Raw genomic sequence first — 21,718 nt, forward strand, 5'->3', positions numbered from 1 at the left:
ATTTAGAGATTAAATAGATTGGGTCTTTTTTTTTTTTTAGGATTTTGGTGGGTATTTGGCTTTCCAAAGAATAGTATTGCTTATATCAGAAAAGGATGGTACAAAGGCATTCAGAGGAGAAAAGGGTTTATACAGTCACACCAATCAGCAAAAAGACAAATAAAATTCATTCCCTTCTATAGGCAGACCAGTTTTGTTTACTGATATTTGCCCCTGCTCAGGAACCTTTGTCAGGTGGTATCAATTTAAGAAAGGTATCTAAAGAATAAATTGGAAGAAAAGTACTCTCTCTCTGCTTGCCCTTTATTTGTTTTCCTCTTTATAGCAAACCTGAGTGATTTCAGATATCATCTACTGGGCTCTTACATTTTTCCAGTGGGGCTAGGATAATGGAGATGAAGTTAAATTACAAATACAAATACTTCCATCTTTTAGAATGGGAAATTGTCTCTTTGGAAAATATCCCCCCCCCCAAAGTATGTATATTTAATTTTATGTTGTAAATTTTACCATTCAAAATATACGGATATGAAAATAAGATTGAAGGAATAAACTAAGCAATATTACCTGTGGTTTAATTAGGAAGTCTGGAGTCCTAAGTAAGAGCTGATCTGGCATTTCAAAGCTATACTTGAAGTTTTTCCTAGTAGGCAGCATATTCTTTTTTTCCTTCTCTTAATTAAGAATTTGAGGAGGTAAAAATATTTTCCAGGCCACCACACTAATTATAGAACAGCAGTACTTGGGAGGGGAAGTTGGCAGATGATAAAATTTTTTATTTATCCCAATACTGACATAGATATTTGCCCAAGACACTGATTAAATTTGAGTTTTCAGTAGCATTCTCATTCCACCCTAACAGGTTCTGTATATTAGGTTTTAAGTATATCATACATAACAATGCTTCCTTACATAAGGTAGTTCACATAGGTTTGTAATAAATTGTTTGTGAAACTGAAATCTAAGCATAACCAGATCAGACTTTGGTTTCTCCCAAATTTTATGTTTTTCCTACTTGTATTAGTATTTAAGAAGCCTGTTTGTGAAATATGGATGGTAATTTTTACCTATGGTGGGATGTAAATGGCAAGAGCACATAGGGTTTGAAATTCAGATAGACCTGGTTTTGAATCTTGTCTTTGCCCCTTAATAGGTACATTACCTTAGACAAACATAATGTATTCAAATAACATTAGTTAGTAAGTGTCCTATAGTTGGTAGCTTATATTATCACCATCTCGCAAGCTTTAGAATTGTATGGGTTGATAGTATGTAGTAAAAACAGTGATGTAAATGATGAAAGATGCTAAGTATATTACTGTTAACTGAAGGTTTTTATTTTGCTTTAGCAACTTTTATCTAAATGCCCTTGGAAGGAGTACAAATCTGACTCTGGAAAGCCTTACTATTACAATTCTCAAACGAAAGAATCCCGCTGGGCGAAACCTAAAGAACTTGAAGATCTTGAAGGTAAAACAGGGAAAGATAATTTTTAATGTTACTTTTTTATGTATATATGTCATTCACATTGGAACAGTCCTTCATAAATAGGATTGTTCAAACAAAGGCCTTATATTTTTTAATTAAGTGATTAGAACGTTTTAAATGGTGTAACAGTTTTATGGGCTCTTATTTTCTTGTTGCTCTAGAACTCGGTTCTATAGATTTTAAATAGATTTTTATTTGATTTGATTCCACTGAAACTAGGATACCAGAATACCATTGTTGCTGGAAGTCTTATTACAAAATCAAACCTGCATGGTGAGCTGCTTTGATAATTCATTTTCTGTCATTATTTAACATTTTAAGAGTATGTCACGAATGTTCACTAACCATAATTGGATAAATCTGCAGTGAGAAATCCCTAATTCAAAGAATTCCTTTCATTTAAGGGTTATATTATAAATGAGCTTGTAGCTTTTAACATTGTACTTTTTACTTTCTTTTTTAAACAAAAAACATCATTTACTATTGGAAAATTGAACAAAAACATCATATACGATATTTCTAAAGACAGCTATGAGTGTTGGTGCACACATGGAATATGTGACAACTCAGCAGATAGCAGAGAACCTTGAACTCTTATCATTTAAAATTTTGTTAATATAGTGTAAGACTCTACATTTAATGCTGATTTTATTTTAGCACAACACTGCAGAATAGCCTTTATGTTTATTATGGGAGAATTAAAGTAAATAGAATACTATGCCTCACTTACAAAAGGAGAATTTTCCAACATCCTCAACTATTCAGAATATCCCTGAGAATCTAGAAATACTACGTAATATAAAACCTAGGGCTTAAAATAGCAGAGATTCAGAGTAGGAATTGAGAATTTAGTTCTTTTACTCTTCTAATAGAATCTGGTGTCATAAACTGTTGGCTTAGAAGCAACAGATTATAGGAGAATGGGGCTAATAAAATAGTCTGCAACGTATAACAACTTCTGACAGGAAAGTGAGAATAAAAATTTCTTAAAGGCACTGTGGTCTTACGTCTATTTACCTTTTCCCTGTGTCATCTCATTAGCTTGGATGGTCATTATCCGAAATATTTGTTAATTCGTAATGATAACCCCTTTAGTATGTTTTGTCAGCCATACTAAACAGATTTCCTTTAAAAGGGGATAAGTTTTAAAAATACTTTCATAGAGTTAAGCTTATATTATCATTTACATGGAGCACCTCATTCCCTAATAATGCTGAATAAATGAGATATCTTTGTTACCCGTAAAGGAAAATTTACTTTAACTAGAATGAAAGCTGAAATATTGAGTACAGATCTTTAAAGCTCAATTTATACTTCTATACTAGCATTGGCTAATAATAATATTGTAGATAGGTAGATTCTGAGTTCATTCATGTAAGAAATATCAAGCTCATTTCTGATATAACCCTATTACAAATAGTTGGTGTGCATAACTATCTATCTACCTGTCAATGCTAGTATATATGTGCTGGAATTTCATAACATACATTCGACCCCATTTTGAATTTAGTATCTTTAAAAAAAACAAAAAACAAGTAGTTTTATCCCTGGGGAAAGTAACTATTTTATTCCAGAATTATGCAGATACTTTCAGGGAGTTTTTGCAGTAGCCAACAGCCTTTGAGAAAGTAGCATTGTGGGAAGAAGCTTTCCTAAAACTTGCTGTTATTTAAAGTTTGTTTTTATTCTTTAATTGCTGCCCTGGAATTTACAGAACCTTTGCTCTATAAATGTAGTGATTTTTTTTTTAAAGGGTGGTAAATCTTACTGTATAGAACTTTTATCTCCTTTTAAAGTCTGTTTTCATTGATTGTATTTAAAAGCTATGTAGTACGTAACTGTTCTTTTTTTCTCTTTAATAGCAATGATCAAAGCTGAAGAAAGCAGGTAAGCAGTTTTGGACATCAGTACATATTTACAGTATCTCCTATAACATCCTTGTTTTAACTGTATAAATAGTATTTAGCATGGTAGGCCTGATAGTTTGATGTCTTCAGAGGATTTGGGGTAGGGAAAGAGATATTTACTCAAGATACACACTTGATGCTTTCCTAGACAGTTATTAGAATTTGGACAGCATCCTTAACAAAAACTGTTACAGAAAAGTCCAAAATTTGATTTGAATTAATTTGGGAACGGATGAAGTATTGTATCAGTATTATCTCCCTTCCTTTACTCAGGTTTTCCTTTTAATGGGTGAAATGAAATTAATGATATAGGTCAAATTTTATGGCATAATACAATCTGATAGGACATTTTGTAAATGAAAACAGTTATTGGACTTTGGGAAATGCAGATTGTTGCATGAGTGCCTATCATACATTATCACGAATGTTTGCTGAATTAAATCAAAGTAATTCAGTTTCATACTGTGGTTTTAATCTTTTTGAATGGCTTAATAGTTTGGCAGCACTGCCGTTTTTCCCTTTTAGTAGTTTCTCTTATTCATTTGATTTTATGATAATTTAAAACTAACTTTATTTGGCTTTGCGATTATTCATAATGAACTGACTAGCTTTCTCTTTTTTAAATACATAGTAAACAAGAAGAGTGCACCACATCAACAGCCCCAGTTCCTACAACAGAAATTCCAACCACAATGAGCACCATGGCTGCTGCAGAAGCAGCAGCTGCTGTTGTTGCTGCAGCAGCTGCAGCAGCAGCAGCTGCTGCTGCAGCCAATGCAAGTGCTTCCACCTCTGCTTCTAGTACTGTGGGTGGAACTGTTCCAGTTGTTCCTGAGCCTGAGGTTACTTCGATTGTTGCTACTGTTGTAGATAATGAAAATACAGTAACAATTTCGACTGAAGAACAAGCACAACTTACTAGTACCCCTGCTGTTCAGGATCAAAGTGTTGAAGTGTCTAGTAATACTGGAGAAGAAACATCTAAGCAGGAAACTGTAGCTGAGTAAGTTTAGTAACTTGTTTTCTGCAAATCAGTACCAGACTTCATTAATATAAGAAATTGCTGATCTAGTCAGTGGCCATTAAATGTTTAATAAAAGTTTTTTGAGAATCAAAACATAAGCCTTTAGATAATGGATAATTTTTGAGATTGAGTTTTGTGGGGTCATGCTTTCAAACTGTTGCAAAACTAATCCACACAAGTTTAGGAAGCAGAGCTGGTGATAGGGTAAGAGACAAATTTGAAGGGGTGCCAAAAACTTAGTAATCAAAATGCAGTATTTTAAATCAAAATCAATGCAAAAATCCCATGATTAATAGAATAAAATTTTAAGTAAAGACAGGATCAGAATTATTGATTTTCTTTCTATTTCATTCTGAAATATGGCTTACTACAGCACTGCAGGGAAGTTGCTGCAGTTCAGTATTGAACAAACAAGCAAAAATCAAGTAGACAAAAATCAAGATAACACTTAACAGTGTACAGGAAAACTGTTAGTGAGGTTAAATTGGTACAACTTTTTAATAAGGCCAAATAGCTGTATCTCTAAGTTTACAGTTTGTATGTACCCTATGATCTAGTAATATTTCATATGGCTGTGCTTTTTATAGCTATAAAAAGTAACCTTGAGCTGTGCTTCTTGATTTTAAAGATATCCACATACATTAAAAAATATTAAAAAATCATGATGTCAAGATCCAAACATGATCACCCATCTTAATATTTAAGTATATTGATTTCATCTTCCTACCCCCTTTTATAAACTTTTTTGATTAATTTTAATGTTCATTTTCCAAAGTATGAAAATAGCTTTATAATTTTTTCTGATGTTTTAGAAGTTTAAAAAGATATCTATATAGTATATTTGAAGGCGTAAAAGAGTGAGTTAACATTTTAATTATATCCTTCTTCCTTTTTTGTGCATTTAAAATACATGCATATTTTAAATTTTAAAAATATATCAGAGATGTCTACATCAGTAGAGATCCAATCCTATCGTGTTGATTATTATTATTTATATAATTAATATTCAACATGATATTATTTATATATACATTAATTTCAGTATTCTCCTACTGATAGACATTTAGCCCTTCTAGAATAATATTGTTTTACATCTTTTCATACCTATTGTATTTTTTCACAATAATTTGTTTTTCACATTTTTAACAAACAACTGTTTTCTGCTTCCTTTTTTGTTTCCTTATTATAGTACTTGAGTCAGTATAATGAACTTGATTTTAATTACTTTGAACGTAGATCATTTACAGCTCGTAACTTTTGGCTGTGCTCTTTACAGTATTTTTGATGATTTTAAATAAATACTCCAAAGTAAGGTTACTTGATTCAGAGGGTATGAATTAATTGTATTTTTTATTAGTATGTATTCCAGAATATGCATTCAACTTAAAGGTGGGGGGTGGGGTTTGTTTTTTGATTTGTCTTTTCCTGCATTCTCTTCTATAAAGGAAGAAATGTTAAGATTATACAACTTTTTCATAAAGATCCCTCAAACAAGTACAGTTGACAATTCTTGGGTAATTCTTTCTGTTTGAGATCAGTGTTAGCAGACTTTTTCATAAACCTTCAAAGAGTAAATACTTTTGGTTTTGTTGGTGATACAGTCTGTCACAATGACTCAATTCTGCTGTGGTAGTACGCAGTCAGCCATAATCAGTATGCAAACTCTTGAGCAGGGCCATGTTCCAGTAAAGCTGTATTTACAGAAATTGGCAGCAGGATGGATTTGACCCATGGTTTGTAGTTTGCCAATCCCGATTTAGATTGATCTCTACATCTTTTTTATATTTTATGCACACTTGTCCAAATCCTATTATTAAGACACTAAAATGAGGACGCTGAATAAGTTTTATAAGCCATTTGAAAGTATTAACTTGTGGGCTAGTGAAACTAGTGTTGTAGTATAAATGTTTATTTTAGCCTTTGTACAAGGTCTTAATAACCAAATGTTAGAGGAAAAAACTATATAGTACTTTTATTTCTTTATGTTGCATTAAATGTGTCTCATGGAGACTTTATTCTAAACTCAACAGCAAACAAATAATAATAAAATATTATTTTCCTAAATGAAGCAAGTGTTTATTTAAATTGTAAATACAGTGTATAAATTTCTCTCTAGTTTTACTCCCAAAAAGGAGGAGGAAGAAAGCCAACCAGCAAAAAAAACATATACTTGGAATACAAAGGAGGAAGCAAAGCAAGCATTTAAAGAATTATTGAAGGAAAAGGTATTTATAATAGAGATTTTTATTTTAAGTATCTAATAAATGAAATTATCCTTCAGTGCAGTTTGTACCTTGATGCTTTTATTAAAAATACTAATCTTATAAACGGCTGTGACTGAAAATGAGCTAAAGTTGTCTTTTTTCTCTTTTTAACTTTGAGAAACTGACTTTCAACCAAAAAGAATGTGTAAGGTACTACACAGCACATTCCACCTCAGTATTTAATATAAGGTTTTTTATTCATAAAAATTGTTCTGTCTTCTAATCAATAGTCTGAGAAAGAAGTATTCATGGTCTGTTTAAATTTCAGTTGTTCTTTTTAGTCTATAGATACATTACACAGATTTGCTTGCTTCAATGAATTATTTTTTAGACCTTTTTTCAAACTCCTGCAAAGGGAAGTGATTGATGTTTGCAGTGAGTATTATACTTTGTTCCCTGTTGTATGACTTACTATATTTGTGTGAAATTTTAACTTTTCATTAAATGATTTTCAGCGGGTACCATCTAATGCTTCATGGGAGCAAGCTATGAAAATGATCATTAATGATCCACGATACAGGTAACAGTTTGTTTTTTTAATTTACTTTCCACCTTGAGCAAACTAAGCCTAGAAAATTTAAATTATGTAAAATAATACAACTTTTCACTCCATGGTCTTCTGTTATTTTGGATACCAATAATTGAGTTGCTTTATGTCTGATAAGAACCAAAAAAGTTAAAAGGCTTGTCATATAGTCTGGGCACCCTGCTATAGATGTTAGAATTATTTTTAAAGTAGAAATTATTTTCTGTAATTATTTGCTATCTTTAATAACTTACTGACATTTTCTTAATTTGTGAATGAAATTTATTGTTTTTTCAAAGCACTAACACTTGATCATCTTACGTTCATTTACTCTTATATGATATTTTTCTATTTAGTGCTTTAGCAAAGTTGAGTGAAAAAAAGCAGGCCTTTAATGCTTATAAAGTCCAGACAGAGAAAGAAGAAAAAGAAGAAGCAAGATCCAAATACAAAGAGGCTAAGGAATCCTTTCAGCGTTTTCTTGAAAATCATGAAAAAATGACTTCTACAACTAGATACAAGTAAGATTTTTACTGATCATGGTATATGTTTACTGTACTGTTTCTGTGTCAGACTTTTTACCAAGTGCAGTAACTGATTCAGATGTTCATTAAAGCTAAATGATTGTGAATGTGACAGTTTCATAAGGTAAAAGATAAATCAGTAGTTAAATGTGGAATTCATAGACTTACTGAGTTTTTAATTAGGGACTGCAATAAAAAAGGGAGAAAGACTTTATTTCATAATGAAAGCTTGACTCCTTTCTCCTTAATATAAGAATTCAAGATGCAAGTTGGGGGAGAGATAGGGGAATATATGTTTATGTATAGCTGACTCACTTTGTTTTACAGCAGAAACTAATACATCATTGTAAAGCAATTGTACTCTAAAACAGATGTTAAAAAAAAAAAAGAATTCAGATTTTTTTGTATTTGTGGAATAGAAATAGGCTATTTTCATTATATATATAGCATTTTTGAAAATTTACATTTATATAGCATTCTTCTTTTTGGAGTGCTTTGTTATTTAAAATTGTAATTCATTATTAACATCTTTGCAATAAGCTGTTACGTTCATTTTCCCTATGTGTTTTCTTATTTTCCTCACTTTTCCAGAAAAGCCTTAGTGAAGAACTCTTCCATTTCTTTCAATAGTCCTATTTTATCTGTTAACTAAATTTCTTACAGTTATTGAAGTCTGTAATTTAGTTCCATGGGCAGTTTGTCGCTACCCTGAGAAGTACAGGTAGTCTTAACTACAAAACATTGCTCAATTGGAATTATCTCCTCTATCTCTAAAGGAGAAAACAAGGCCTAAGCTGTTTTGTTCTTTTTCTTAATTATCCAAAAGTTTTCTTTTTTTTTTTGAACCAGTGAAACCACATCTTGTTTATTTGAAACAAAATCAACAAAATTTATACAAAAGTTTTCTTTTATAATACAATCATGAACTTAAGAGTGGAAAAGAGTGTTCATTTGGTGGTATTAAATTTAGAATAAAATTAAAATGGTTTAAAATTTTTATGGTATAGTATAGAGTAACATTTAATCTTTTTAACAAACAGAAAAGCAGAGCAAATGTTTGGAGAGATGGAAGTCTGGAATGCAATATCAGAACGTGATCGTCTTGAAATCTATGAAGATGTTTTATTCTTTCTTTCAAAAAAAGAAAAGGTATTATTCACTCTTACTGGTGTTTATTGATAAAACAAGATTTTCTTCATCCTGTTTAGGAGTTACTTTATAACATGTTCATTTTTGTTGGTTTATTTAGTTTATATGGTGCAACAGATCTATTTATTAGAAGTTACATTTAAAAATAGCTCCTATAATAATAAGTACTGATGTGAACATAGTAGGTAGAGATTTGTGCAGCTGATACTTAGGTTGTCATTAATTGGCTGTCTTATGCCCACTTTGAAAAATACTTATTTTTAGCTTGTTGGTTTGAAAAAATGCTCAGTGTTTTTGCTTATAAGGCATTTATTTATGATTATTTTACAAGAACAGCAGTAATGTGTAATTATTACCATTAAAATGTATTTGTAGGATAGTGTTTTAAAACACTAAAATACTATGCTACAAATACATTTAGTTTTGCTCATTTCTGTTTTGTTATGCACTAAGTTGTATGCTGTCCAATCTTCCAAGAGACTTACAGAAATGTAAGTAGTATTGACAAAAATTTGAACATAGCTGAAAGTGGTTGAACACATTATCATTTACCTGTTGTGTGATTTGTAACTTTCGTTTGGACAGTGTCTACAATGCATAGTTGTGGGAGGAGAGATTTTGCAAGGGGGTGAGGGAGGTGGGATTCCAGCTTTAGACGAGAGGTTAAAAAAAAATTTTGAAGTTAAGAGCCAAGCAGTTAGGCAAGAGCACTGGAAAGGTAAAGAGTGTTGATATTTAAAGTAAATGGGTAACATTTGAAATTTGGACATCAGTTAGAATGTGAAGAAACCTTCACTAATTACAGTTTATATGTCATACTTTATTTGAAATTCAAAACATATATTCATATTTTTGATTTAGGAACAAGCAAAGCAGTTGCGAAAGAGAAATTGGGAAGCCTTAAAAAACATACTTGACAACATGGCTAACGTGACATACTCTACTACTTGGTCTGAAGCCCAGCAGTATCTGATGGATAATCCAACTTTTGCAGAAGATGAAGAATTACAGAGTAAGAATGATGACTAAGTGGAAGGAACAGTTTTTTAAAAGTTGTCCAGCAGCGAAGAATGGTCACTTTTTTTATGCAATCACTAACTGAATTTTACATAATTGTTTGTCCATCCCTGAAAAGCTGTTTTGTTTGTTTCCAAATAGGATATTTCTTTCTAATTGAGTTTTGTGATTCAGGACAAAATATTTCCCCCAAAATCTGAAGTTAGCTTTATCAGGTATTCTTCAAATGTTTATTAGGTAAAGCCTGAAATTGTCCCTTGCCATTTATATGTGACTTAGTGGGAACCAAATTAATAACCACATTTTACTCATGCTGTCCTCTCGAGGTAATGACTTTAGAGATTTGCTTGCAAAAGGCAAAAAATGGATTAGCATTACTTTACAGTAAGCTTCCCCAAGTTCTGTCTTTTTCTGATCTACCTAGTTGCTTTTTAAATTACAGCTTTCTTGATTATCCTTTTGAATACCATACTTCAGTAAGTTTGAGGGAGGGCCTAGAATTCTGTACTTTGAAAAACTCCTTGGGTAATTCTGATATTGCTGACAAATTTATCACAGCAGTTTTATTTTCGTTTTATTACTTGTGTCATATGTGTTTTCTCTGTTTCATCCTCGGATTCGGGGGCTATGATTTAATGAGGTCTTTTTGAAATTTTTCATATGGGAATTCCCTGGCGGTCCAGTGGTTAGGACTCCGCACTTCCACTGCAGGGGGCGCAACAGGTTTGATCCCTGGATCGGGGAACTGAGATCCCACAAGCCGCACACCGTGGCCCAAAAAAAAAAAAAAAAGTTATAAATAAATTTTCCTTGAACACTTCCTATTTAGATAATTAGAAGTCATATTTGAGTTTAAATATAAATATTTTGGTAAAACGAATTTGAACTTTGTAGGGAGTTAATGCAAATAAGTAAACTGCTTTCTTTACTGATATTTGACGTTTTAATTTTTTTTAACTGAAAAAAATTCTAGACATGGATAAAGAAGATGCGTTAATTTGCTTTGAAGAACACATTCGGGCTTTAGAAAAGGAAGAAGAAGAAGAAAAACAGAAGAGTTTGCTTCGGGAAAGGCGACGACAGCGTAAAAACAGAGAATCTTTTCAGGTAATTTTAAAAGCTCTGTTTTCTAGCTTAATTGTATAATATGGTTAAAGACCTGTAATAGTGATGTAAACAATTTTGAGAATCTTGATCTCAGATCATTAACTTGGGCTTTTGCAGAGGATCCATACAAATTTAACTCTTAAGTTCTATATTTAGTTATGAATCCACTTAAGGAGAGTAGCTATTTCAGGCTAGGGGAACATGGAAGGCTATAGCAGATTTGGTATTTAAAGTGAGCACTGATAGATAAGGTTTCACTTGGGAAAGAGGAATAGATATCATGAGGGGGGACTGAAAATAAAATGTGTGATGAGTTATTAGTACTAATTGATTTTTAGGTTCTAGAGAATGGTTTTGAGGATGGGCCATAATTTTTAAACACTATACAGAGGAGCTAAAATTACATGTTCTTTATATAGGCCAGTGGCTTATTTTGACCTCCAAGTATCACTTTTAGTCTCTCAGTAATGGAGCCTATCACAGAGCAATGAATTTTTGCATTTTATATTTCACCAAATTTCCATTTCAATAATAATTACAATAGCAGTTAGCATTATTGCTTATTGCTGTGCATTTAAAATTTATAACCTCTTTTTATGATAGCCTTATTTTATGATAGTAGGTACTATTTTTGTTATGTCCATTTATATAGGTAAGGAAATGGGCTTAGAGAGATGAAGTGACTTGCCCAAATTCAGCTACTGAGTAGTGGAGCCAGACTTTGAATCTATGCTGTGTTTTAATTACTGGGTCTCTTTCATTAAACACTGTATTAGGGTAAGTGCTAAGTTACAGTGACTTAAATAAGAGGTTTTATTTCTTGAAAGAACAGTTGTTTTGGTTTAGGGTAGAGCACATTGTCATCTCCTAAGGCAGTGGTTCTCAAAACTTAGCATGTATCAGAATCACTTAGAGGGCTTTTAGAAAACTCCCCATGGTGCCAAAGATCATTAATCATCTTAAATGCCATAGCCAATAGCATTATTGCAGTCTTCATTCCATAAAAACGTAACATTTACTACTCTCTGTGGTTTCCTCTTAGTGGTTTCCCAAAGGACCATTCGGAGTATTGTTAAAACCAGGGACTCTTGAGCCTCACCCCCAGAATTTGATTCAGTAGGTCTCTTTTAAGTTTTGAATATACATTTTAAAGGAGGTATAGTAGCAGAGAAAAATTACTGAGCTGAATATCTGAAGCAAAACATGCTAATATCAGTTATATCAATAGTAATCAGAAACGATGCCAGACACATAAAAGCCATATTTTAGGCTTAGCAAAAGATGCTTGTGGCCTTTATATTAGGATTTCTGACCCACGTTCTCCAGTTTCAGTATTGACATTGTACTTTCTCTTATATTTTCTGTGACCCAGATTTCCTTATTTTTGTTATATTTTACCTTATAGTTCTCCTTATTTTAAACCATTGCAAAAGCTTCATAAGAGATATTAAAGCTAAGTGGTTGCAGAAGAGTATAATCAACCTCATGAAAATCTGTTCTCCCCTTCCTAGGCACATGGCTCCTTAGTTAAAATCTAAGTTTTCTAGCCTCGTTTATAGCTACTTGTGGTAACGTGACTGAATTTTCAGCTGAATGTGAAGGAGACGAGTAGAACTCCAGCATCATTTTTTAATTAATTAATTTTTTAAATTTTTTGGCTGCATTGGGTCTTCGTTGCTGTGCGCAGGCTTTCTCTAGTTGCGACAAGTGGGGGCTACTCTTCGTTGCGGTGCACGGGCTTCTTATTGCGGTGGCTTCTCTTATCGCGGAGCACGGGCTCTAGGAGCGTGGGCTTCAGTAGTTGTGGCACGTGGGCTCAGTAGTTGTGGTGCACGGGCTTAGTTGCTCCGCGGCATGTGGAGTCTTCCCGGACCAGGGCTTGAACCCGTGTACCCTGCATTGGCAGGCGGATTCTTAACCACTGGACCACCAGGGATGTCCCACATCATTGGTTTTTAAAAGAACTACCATTTCAACTTCTTCCAAGCTGAAATGTGGTCATGGGGATAACATACCCTAATCATGCAGAGAAAGCTAATGGCCTCGGGCAGTTCTCTAAGTATGGGCCAACATGTCACTCTCTCTTGGAAACTTATTAGAAAGGCAAACTCTTAGAACCCCACTGAGACCTAATGAATCAAATTGGGATGGGGAGGGGGACTACAATCTGTGGTTTTGTTTTTACCATTTCTTCACATGATTCATTGAGATACCACCTAAGGTAATTTACCAAAAGTGGCAAATGTTGAGATTCTTTATGAAATAAGACTGAAAGAACTATAGTTAGATGTGACATTTAAGGTCAGTGACTGTCGACATCTAGGGGAAGTTAAAGAGTTGCCAAATAGTTTAAAGGTAAATAGAGGCAAAATCAGACCTTTCTCTGATGTTCTGATAAGACAGTTCAAGAGTACTTTCAGGGTTAAGAGTGTGGCTTTTCTTTGGTAAGAGAGAACCAGTCAAGAGGGAGAGAATGGGGCTTCCCTGGTGGCGCAGTGGTTGAGAGTCCGCCTGCAGATGCAGGGGACACGGGATCGTGCCCCAGTCCGGGAAGATCCCACATGCTGTGGAGCGGCTGGGCCTGTGAGCCATGGCCGCTGAGCCTGCACGTCCGGAGCCTGTGCTCCGCAACGGGAGAGGCCACAACAGTGAGAGGCCCGCGTACTGCAAAAAAAAAAAAGAGAGGATGAAGAAAGAATTGAAGGATAGGGGTATTCTGTTATTAAATAAAATCTTTGAAGGTTTATTCAAGCATATGTGAGTAGTTACATTATGAACCTTATATGAGGAGACAAAAAGAAGGAAGATGAGGGAAAAGACATATTATTGAGTTGGCCTGAGGCAGTGAGTGGTGTTCAACTAGTGCTTTTGTTGATGGTCATGATCTGGGGAGAAGTTGCTACTAGCATCTAGTTGGGTAGAGACCAGAGGTATTGTTGAACATCATCCAATGTACAGGACCAACCCCCCCCCCCCAAAACAAAACAAAAAAGTTTACGAGCTCCAAGATGTCATTAGTGCCAACGTTGGGAGCCTTCTCCTCTAAGGGAAGGAGAAATAACCAGCCTCAGCCATCTTTGAAGCAACTTGGTTTCCATCTTCTCCTCCCCTTCCCAAGGTGGGGTTAGTAAATAAAAGAGAGAAAGAGCCATACAGTTTTAGCATAATGGTTTTCAAACCTGAATTCACATAAAACTTACCTGGTGAGTTTTAAGAAATAAATTACAAATATCTTTATTTTAATTCATATTTTCTTTAAAAAAATCTCAGGTGATTTCTAATTTTCATTCAAGTTAGGAGATTCACTACTGAAATGGATTCAGTGTCGAAATTCTATGACTTTATCAGCAACCTAGAAGTGAAACAAATACTAGCAAAGCAGGTATGATGAAGTAGATTTTAAGATCCTAGAGAGCATCATTGAAGATGGTTTCTAGGCTGTTTTAGGGACTCAAAAGGGAGTAGGTGAAGAACCTTGGTTATCACACAGCAGGGGTGGGTTGAGCTCCCATTTATGTTGAAGGGTAAGGACGAAAGGATAGAAATTAAGTTTGAGGAATAAATTTTGGAAATAGAGACTGAATTGACATGCTTATTCCTATTTGGAGAGAAGTGGTATTATACATGTCTGGTGTCATTCAGGACAGTGCTACCCAATAAAAATTTGTATGCCACATACATGATTTTAATTTCTTACTAATTTTAGTAACCTTTTATTTCACCCAATATATCTAAAATATTGTCTTTTAACATGCAACCAGTATATTTTTTATTTATTTATTTTGGTAATAAACCTTCAAAATCATTGTGTGTTATATACTGCTGGCGTTGAACAGTGCAGGTATAAGAATTTTAGGAGTAGAATTTGGCCCCTAATTTAGGGACATTTATAGAATTAAAACTCCCTAAGGATTTCAGGATATAGGAAATGTGGAAATTGCTGAGTACTAAAGTCCCACTATGTTGCCCTGAAAGTTGGCAAATAGTAAAAAAAAATGGATAAAGTGAGCATATAAAAATTTAAGTTGTAACAGTAATATGGAAGAAAGGAAATAGGTTTTAAAATCAGACATGGGGGTTGAGTCCTAGTTCCCCACACTATATGTATGTTGCTTTAGTAAAATTGTATATCTTCCTCTTAGAAAAGAAAATTAAATTAAAAAATCCTCAGAACACATTAGGCGTTATGTTTAAAAACAAAAAGTATATTTTGCAGTAAATGTGCATGCACACATTCTTTAGCCTCATCATTTGAGATAACATCCAGTGTTTTGACTTTATTTGTATATGTTATTTGCAAACTGGAAATGATGATCTATCTTAAGGGACAGTAAACTGAAGCCTGGAAAGGTAATGTAGCTTTTCAACAGTCCTTTTCTCTGAAGTCCAAAATAGTTTTTTGCCTAAAAGCTGATTTTACTTTCATCAAAGAGCAAATATGCTTTGCACCTAAACATATTTGTGATAACATTGGCAGAAGAGTTTTAAATATAGCTGTTTTTAACATGTATCTTCGTTCATGTTATACCAATATTTCTAAAGTCCTTAAAGATGGCTTTTCAATATATAATGGGTTCGTTGTTGTTCTCCCCTTCCCCCAGATATTTTTAGATGAACTGCATGAACATGGACAACTGCATTCTATGTCATCTTGGATGGAATTGTATCCAACAATTAGTTCTGACATTAGATTCACTAATATGCTTGGTCAGCCGGGTGAGATTCTTCTCTTTCCTAATTTGTAGTTATGATAGTTGGAATGGGCCACAGGGAAAGATGGTTGTGTTGGGGCATGGGGGGTGCTTTCTTTTGTTTTATAAACAAAAAAGTAATTGCAGCTCTTTGATTAGAGCTAGCTTTTGACTTCTTTAGTTTTTTCATTAGGATCAACTGCACTTGACCTTTTCAAGTTTTATGTTGAGGATCTTAAAGCACGTTATCATGATGAGAAGAAGATAATAAAAGACATTCTAAAGGTAAATAGTATATACTTGGTATTATTAACTAGTATACTTGCTGTTAACTGTTAATCCGTGCCATATATTTTAAAGTGATACTGTGTTCCTTTGATTAGTGTTATTAATATTAACAAGATTTCTGTTTTTTAGGATAAAGGATTTGTAGTTGAAGTAAATACTACTTTTGAAGACTTTGTGGCAATAATCAGTTCGACTAAAAGATCAACCACATTAGATGCAGGAAATATTAAGTTGGCTTTCAATAGTGTAAGTTATCATCTTTACTGTTATGAACAACTAGATTAGTAGTATAGTTTTTAATACATTTGGCCAAAAATACTTAAGTTGTATGTAAGCTACTGAAATAAGGGAATAGGAATAGTATTTTACAGAGTAGTGGACACTCTTCCAGGGTGAGGTAACAGAATATAATGTACTTAGATGATGGCTGATGGTAAGCTTCCTTTCCTAAAAATAATTGGCTCTCTAACTTATAGATGATAGGAGAATACTTAATTATAATGAATTATTTCAGTTAACACAGATTATATTATACTATTATAACTGATTAAATATGTTTTCTAAAAGTTACTAGAAAAGGCAGAAGCCCGTGAACGCGAAAGAGAAAAAGAGGAGGCTCGGAAGATGAAACGAAAAGAATCTGCATTTAAGAGTATGTTGAAACAAGCTACTCCTCCAATAGAATTGGATGCTGTCTGGGAAGATGTATGTATACTTGTAAATTTTTTCCTTTACAACTGAAGATGAAAATTTTTTAATTCTTTCTCATAGGCACAGAGATAACTAGAGGAAAGGAAATAAACACTTTGAGGGGGCTGGGCTGTCACAGTTTTCACTTGCTGCTATGATTCCTTTTAGTCATATTGGTATACTCTTCTCAGTATTCATATATTGATTCCATATCTGAATTTTTCAGATCCGGGAGAGATTTGTAAAAGAGCCAGCATTTGAGGATATAACTCTAGAGTCTGAAAGAAAACGAATATTTAAAGATTTTATGCATGTGCTTGAGGTAATTTTAGTTTTATCGTAAGTGGCTGAAATATTACAAAATACATTAAAATTTTTTAAAAATTGAAGAATTTAGAATGATCAAAGTACGTTTTTTAAATTATACTTTTAAGTAATTTTATACAAATGTACTTACTACCTGGGATGATTAGGGAATGGTTTATTCTATAGAAATTGCTTTTAATTGAAACAAACTAAGCTTGCATGGGAATTTAAAGATCTGTTTAGTGGACACTTTTCATATTTGTTTCATACTTATACAGTGTTACAGAAATTCATCAATTTAGCAGTCAAATGGGGTGACTTAGTAAACCTAAAAAGAAATCAGAATCTTGTAAAACAGATAGAAAACAGCTTTTAAGCACATTTCAGATATTATACTACATTAGATGTGTTGGAAGCACAGAGATGTTCTGAAAAATAATGGAATAAGGTAGTAAGTTTTTGTTAAAATAATAAGTAATGATAAAATTGCAGTTATTCCACTAGCTGAATTAAGGGTATTTTGATGAAGATTTCAGATGGGCACTTGGAGATAGTAAATATGCTAAATTGACCAATAATTTTTGAATAGTAGTATTTGCTGCCTATATGGGCCAGGCACTGTTCTAATTGTTTTACAGATATTTCATATATGAGCTTAATCCTCATAACAACCCTATGAAGTTACAGATGAGCAAAATTGAGGCAAAGAGAAAAAGTAATTTGCATGGAAGGGATTCCAACATAGGCTTTTGATTCCAGGGCCAGTGCTTTTAACAAATAAGCTGTGCTATCAGTTATAGACAAACCAATACGTTACAGCAAGCCAACGTTAGCACATACTTAATATTATAGTGCTGCCGATGGTCATTGGGCATAGCAGGTCACTTAATTGACTGTTGACTGTTGCATTGCATTTATTGTTCTTGGTGAATATCATTGTTGACAACAGTTTGCTCTGTTAACATGTCGCACATGTACCATATATTGTTTCCCAGCTGCCTCTAGATTTAGTGCTGTTGACCTATAGATCTTTTCTACTCAAAGTGTGTTTCAGACCAGCAGCATCTGTTTTACCTGGAAACTTGTTAGAAATACAGAACCTCAGGCCCCATCGGCAGAAATCCTGTATCAGAATTACCATTTTAACAAGATTCTCGAGCACTAGAATGTACATTTAATTTTGATAAGCTCTACTCTAGGTAGTGTCTTAACATTTTCCCCCAATTCAGGAATCTCCAACAAGATTCTTTCATGATCTGTGCTGGGGGGTATTAGTGGTGAGGTCATAAATGGAGCAAAATGATGGCAGCATAGGGAAAAGCTGAACATATCAGAATAGGACTTGGACCCCAATAATGTGGGCCTTGAAGTAGAAAAGGAAGAAGAGTTAACATTCAGTGACATAAAGAAAGAATGAGGACTGCCCTCGTGGTCCTTTGGTTAAGGCTCTGCACTTCCACTGCAGGGGGCGCCAGTTTGATCCTTGGTCAGGGAACAATTAATCAGTCAATAGAGAGAGAGAGAGAGAGAGAGAGGGAGAGAGGGAGAGAAACAGAGAGAGAGACAGAGAGAGACAGAGAGAAACAGAGAGACAGAGAGAGAGAGAGAGAAACAGAGAGAGACAGAGACAGAGAGAGACAGAGAGAGACAGAGACAGAATCCCTGAACCAGATTTTCTGTTTCCACTTACTCGTAAACTGAAGCAGAATTTATTTTCAAAGGCTTAGATATATTTGGGGGCAAGGAGTTTTTACTGCAGCGTTTTTCCTTCCCTACTAGCCTCATAATTATTTTAGTGACAGAGTTAATCCACAGAGACAACATTTCCTTTTCTGATTTCATGTGTAGTTAGATTGCCTTTGGATATCTTAAGCTTGGCTAGGAAGGGAATGCTCCTTGGGTGAAAAGAGCTGATTTTGCATTTAATTTCTGAGACCAACCTCCTTTATGGATGATTCTGAGGTAGTTCTTTATTTCAGTGCTGAGCCACGTTCATCAGAAAAGCCACGTATGAATAACATTTTGTTGTTTTTGAAAGTAGTGTAACTATTCTGCAGATTATACCTTTATGGAGGGTATCAATTGTCCCTACTGTACCCACACCATTCTCATTGCTAAAAAAAAGTATTTTATTAATACTTTTGAACGTTGTGTTTAGATGTCCAAATGAGTGGGTACAGGATAGTTAAAATGTTCTCTTCTGTTCCTTGTTAAGTAACTCTTTGCACCATTTCAAGGGGGGAGTACATCCTAAATACGCAAAATGAATGCAGTTTTACTCTAAGAACCTATTTGTAAAGCTTTTAAAAATTCTCCATGATGTACTGTCTAAAGTGTGAACTTCTGAAATTTTTTTCTTTTGCCCCTGTAGCATGAATGTCAACATCATCATTCAAAGAATAAGAAACACTCTAAGAAATCTAAAAAACATCACAGGAAACGCTCCCGCTCTCGATCAGTAAGGAAGTTTATTAAAAATGGCACCATAAGTGTATTGAAATATTTGTTAGCAGCATTATGAATGAAATTATTTGTATTGTGTAGGGATCAGATTCAGATGATGATGACAGCCATTCAAAGAAAAAAAGACAGCGATCAGAGTCTCGTTCTGCTTCAGAACATTCTTCTAGTGCTGAATCTGGTAAACATATCTTTTAACTTGATTAAAATCATTGACACTTGGATGTCCTCAAATTCTGACACTTTTCTTTTTGTGCTGCTTAGAGAGAAGTTATAAGAAATCAAAAAAACATAAGAAGAAAAGCAAGAAGAGAAGACATAAATCTGTAAGCAAACTCTTAATTTTTACACTGTACCTAGGCTTTTGCCCTTCACTTTCTCAGTGGCAGTAGAAATTTCTGTCTAGTCCGATGCAGTCAACAGAGTTTAGGTATGTACCTAAACTCAAGAGTTTCATAGTTGTTGTTCACCTTAATCTTTCATTAAAATCTTTTGGTGAACTTTGAAAAAAAATAACACAGTGTTAAGACTTCCACTCTGGTTTTTTATAGTAATCTTACAGAAAGACCCAAGGGTGTGTGATTGTATATATATATATATTGAGCTGTTGTTGAGAACCACAAGTTTAAATGTTTAAACTTTTTCCTTTACCTTCAGCTCTTAATCTTAGGTACACATCAAGATACACCTAATCTTAGTGATGAAGGCACACTTAATTTAGTGACGCTCTTTTAGTGGTATTTTACCCTATCAGAATGTCATCTTTCCCATAGGAAAGACCAACTTCATCTCATGAATCTTGGGAATGTTTTAAATTCCTTGAGGTTATCGATTCAGATTCCACCACTCTAGGAACACATACATACTCTGTTATATGTGGGTGTTCTTAAATATTACCTATATAGGGACTTTTTTCTAATGGAATGGTTTCTTTATCAAAATGCTGACATTGTTTTTTTATTTACACAGGACTCTCCAGAGTCAGATGCTGAACGGGAGAAGGATAAAAAAGAAAAAGACCGGGAAAGCGAAAAAGACAGAACTAGACAAAGATCAGAGTCAAAACACAAATCACCTAAGAAAAAGACTGGAAAGGATTCTGTAAGTATTTAGAATTCTTTCATCTCTGCATTTTCATAGTACAAAAATGTCAGCTACTTTTCACACACAGTTTTCTAACGTATATGATCATGAATGACCCAAGTTAAGCATCCTAAATTTTATATTCCTTAAAAAAATAACATAGCATTCTCTAACAGTTGTTTAACCCACTAAGAAAGGATATATTCTTCTGCTTTGTACATTCTCACAAAGAAATACCAATGGACATTGTCTACCTAATTTTAGAATATAAACTTTAAGAGATTCAAACCAGGTTTTCCCTCCACCATATCCACAGTTGTCATTGTAACTAAATCCAGTTTCAAAAGGTAGCTTTCCAGCAGCTTTTAATCATTGGGAGGGAAGAGTTGAGGGCAAGTAGATAGGAGGATACAATAAGCCAGATCTAATGTTTTATTATCAAATTACATAATTAGTTTTCAGTTTCCCCTGTATGTGTGTTTGTGTATGTATGCCAGAGCACAGTAACACAAGCCTTCTTCACCTTGCCGTTCGTTCCACAAATGCTGTGGGCTTAGCAAGTATAATGCCTGTGAGTTACCAATTGAGAGTTTAAATTGTGTAGGTAAGCCCTGGTCTCCCTCTGGATATTCTCATTCAGTGGGAATAGGGTGGAGGGTTTTTTTTGTTCTTGTTTTGTTTTTAAAGCTGCACTGGTGAGTCTGATGCACATCCTTGGTGAGGAATGATGATTTCCTCTATACTTACTTAGCAACTTAATAGTTTCTTCTTCACAGTAGGTTAAATGAAATCCCTGGAGGGGGAAGGAAGATAGGTGAAAAATCTACTTTTGAAAAGTTGCTTCTCTCAGTTGTTTTGGTTTTTTTGTCTGTTTTAAATTTTTTCCAGCCAAACTATTGTCCTCATAAATCTGGAATGTTTCTTTATCTGGGCGCAATAGTATGCTTAAAGCTTGATACTTTTATGTAATATAAAACACGTATAGGACAACCTAGAATCGGAAAAAATAGCAAGGAATATAATACTTAGGAAATGAACACCCAGCTTCCATTAAATGGAAACAAGATGTTTCATATTCAGTTGTATTAAGAGGAAGAAAAACTGGTACTTACTATTCCCCCGATCTACATATTAATGTAAACTGAAAGTAAACACCGTATAAAAGTCTCATTCTAAGTTAAGTGTCTCCCCTAA

At 33.9% G+C, this 21,718-nt stretch overlaps 1 protein-coding gene across 10 annotated transcripts in view; it reads left to right on the forward strand.

The window, feature by feature from the left end:
- PRPF40A (pre-mRNA processing factor 40 homolog A) overlaps positions 1-21,718 on the forward strand; it is a 54,697-nt gene that overhangs the window by 31,751 nt on the left and 1,228 nt on the right. For 3 of the 10 annotated variants that reach the window (XM_019922583.3, XM_019922587.3, XM_033860187.2), the window contains 19 exons: positions 1,350-1,470; positions 1,708-1,761; positions 3,351-3,375; positions 4,027-4,398; positions 6,536-6,644; positions 7,139-7,203; positions 7,566-7,730; positions 8,774-8,882; positions 9,744-9,894; positions 10,873-11,006; positions 15,608-15,722; positions 15,879-15,982; positions 16,115-16,231; positions 16,553-16,690; positions 16,902-16,997; positions 19,353-19,439; positions 19,526-19,622; positions 19,706-19,767; positions 20,411-20,542. In XM_019922583.3, coding sequence (XP_019778142.1) covers positions 1,350-1,470; positions 1,708-1,761; positions 3,351-3,375; positions 4,027-4,398; positions 6,536-6,644; positions 7,139-7,203; positions 7,566-7,730; positions 8,774-8,882; positions 9,744-9,894; positions 10,873-11,006; positions 15,608-15,722; positions 15,879-15,982; positions 16,115-16,231; positions 16,553-16,690; positions 16,902-16,997; positions 19,353-19,439; positions 19,526-19,622; positions 19,706-19,767; positions 20,411-20,542 — 2,253 coding nt within the window. The remainder of the gene's footprint in view (positions 1-1,349; positions 1,471-1,707; positions 1,762-3,350; positions 3,376-4,026; positions 4,399-6,535; positions 6,645-7,138; positions 7,204-7,565; positions 7,731-8,773; positions 8,883-9,743; positions 9,895-10,872; positions 11,007-15,607; positions 15,723-15,878; positions 15,983-16,114; positions 16,232-16,552; positions 16,691-16,901; positions 16,998-19,352; positions 19,440-19,525; positions 19,623-19,705; positions 19,768-20,410; positions 20,543-21,718) is intronic. The other 7 variants (XM_019922584.3, XM_019922586.3, XM_033860182.2 and 4 more) reach the window with 4 other exon arrangements.

The sequence above is a fragment of the Tursiops truncatus genome, chromosome 7 (assembly GCF_011762595.2).
Source record: "Tursiops truncatus isolate mTurTru1 chromosome 7, mTurTru1.mat.Y, whole genome shotgun sequence".
Classification (NCBI taxonomy): Eukaryota; Metazoa; Chordata; class Mammalia; order Artiodactyla; family Delphinidae; genus Tursiops; species Tursiops truncatus.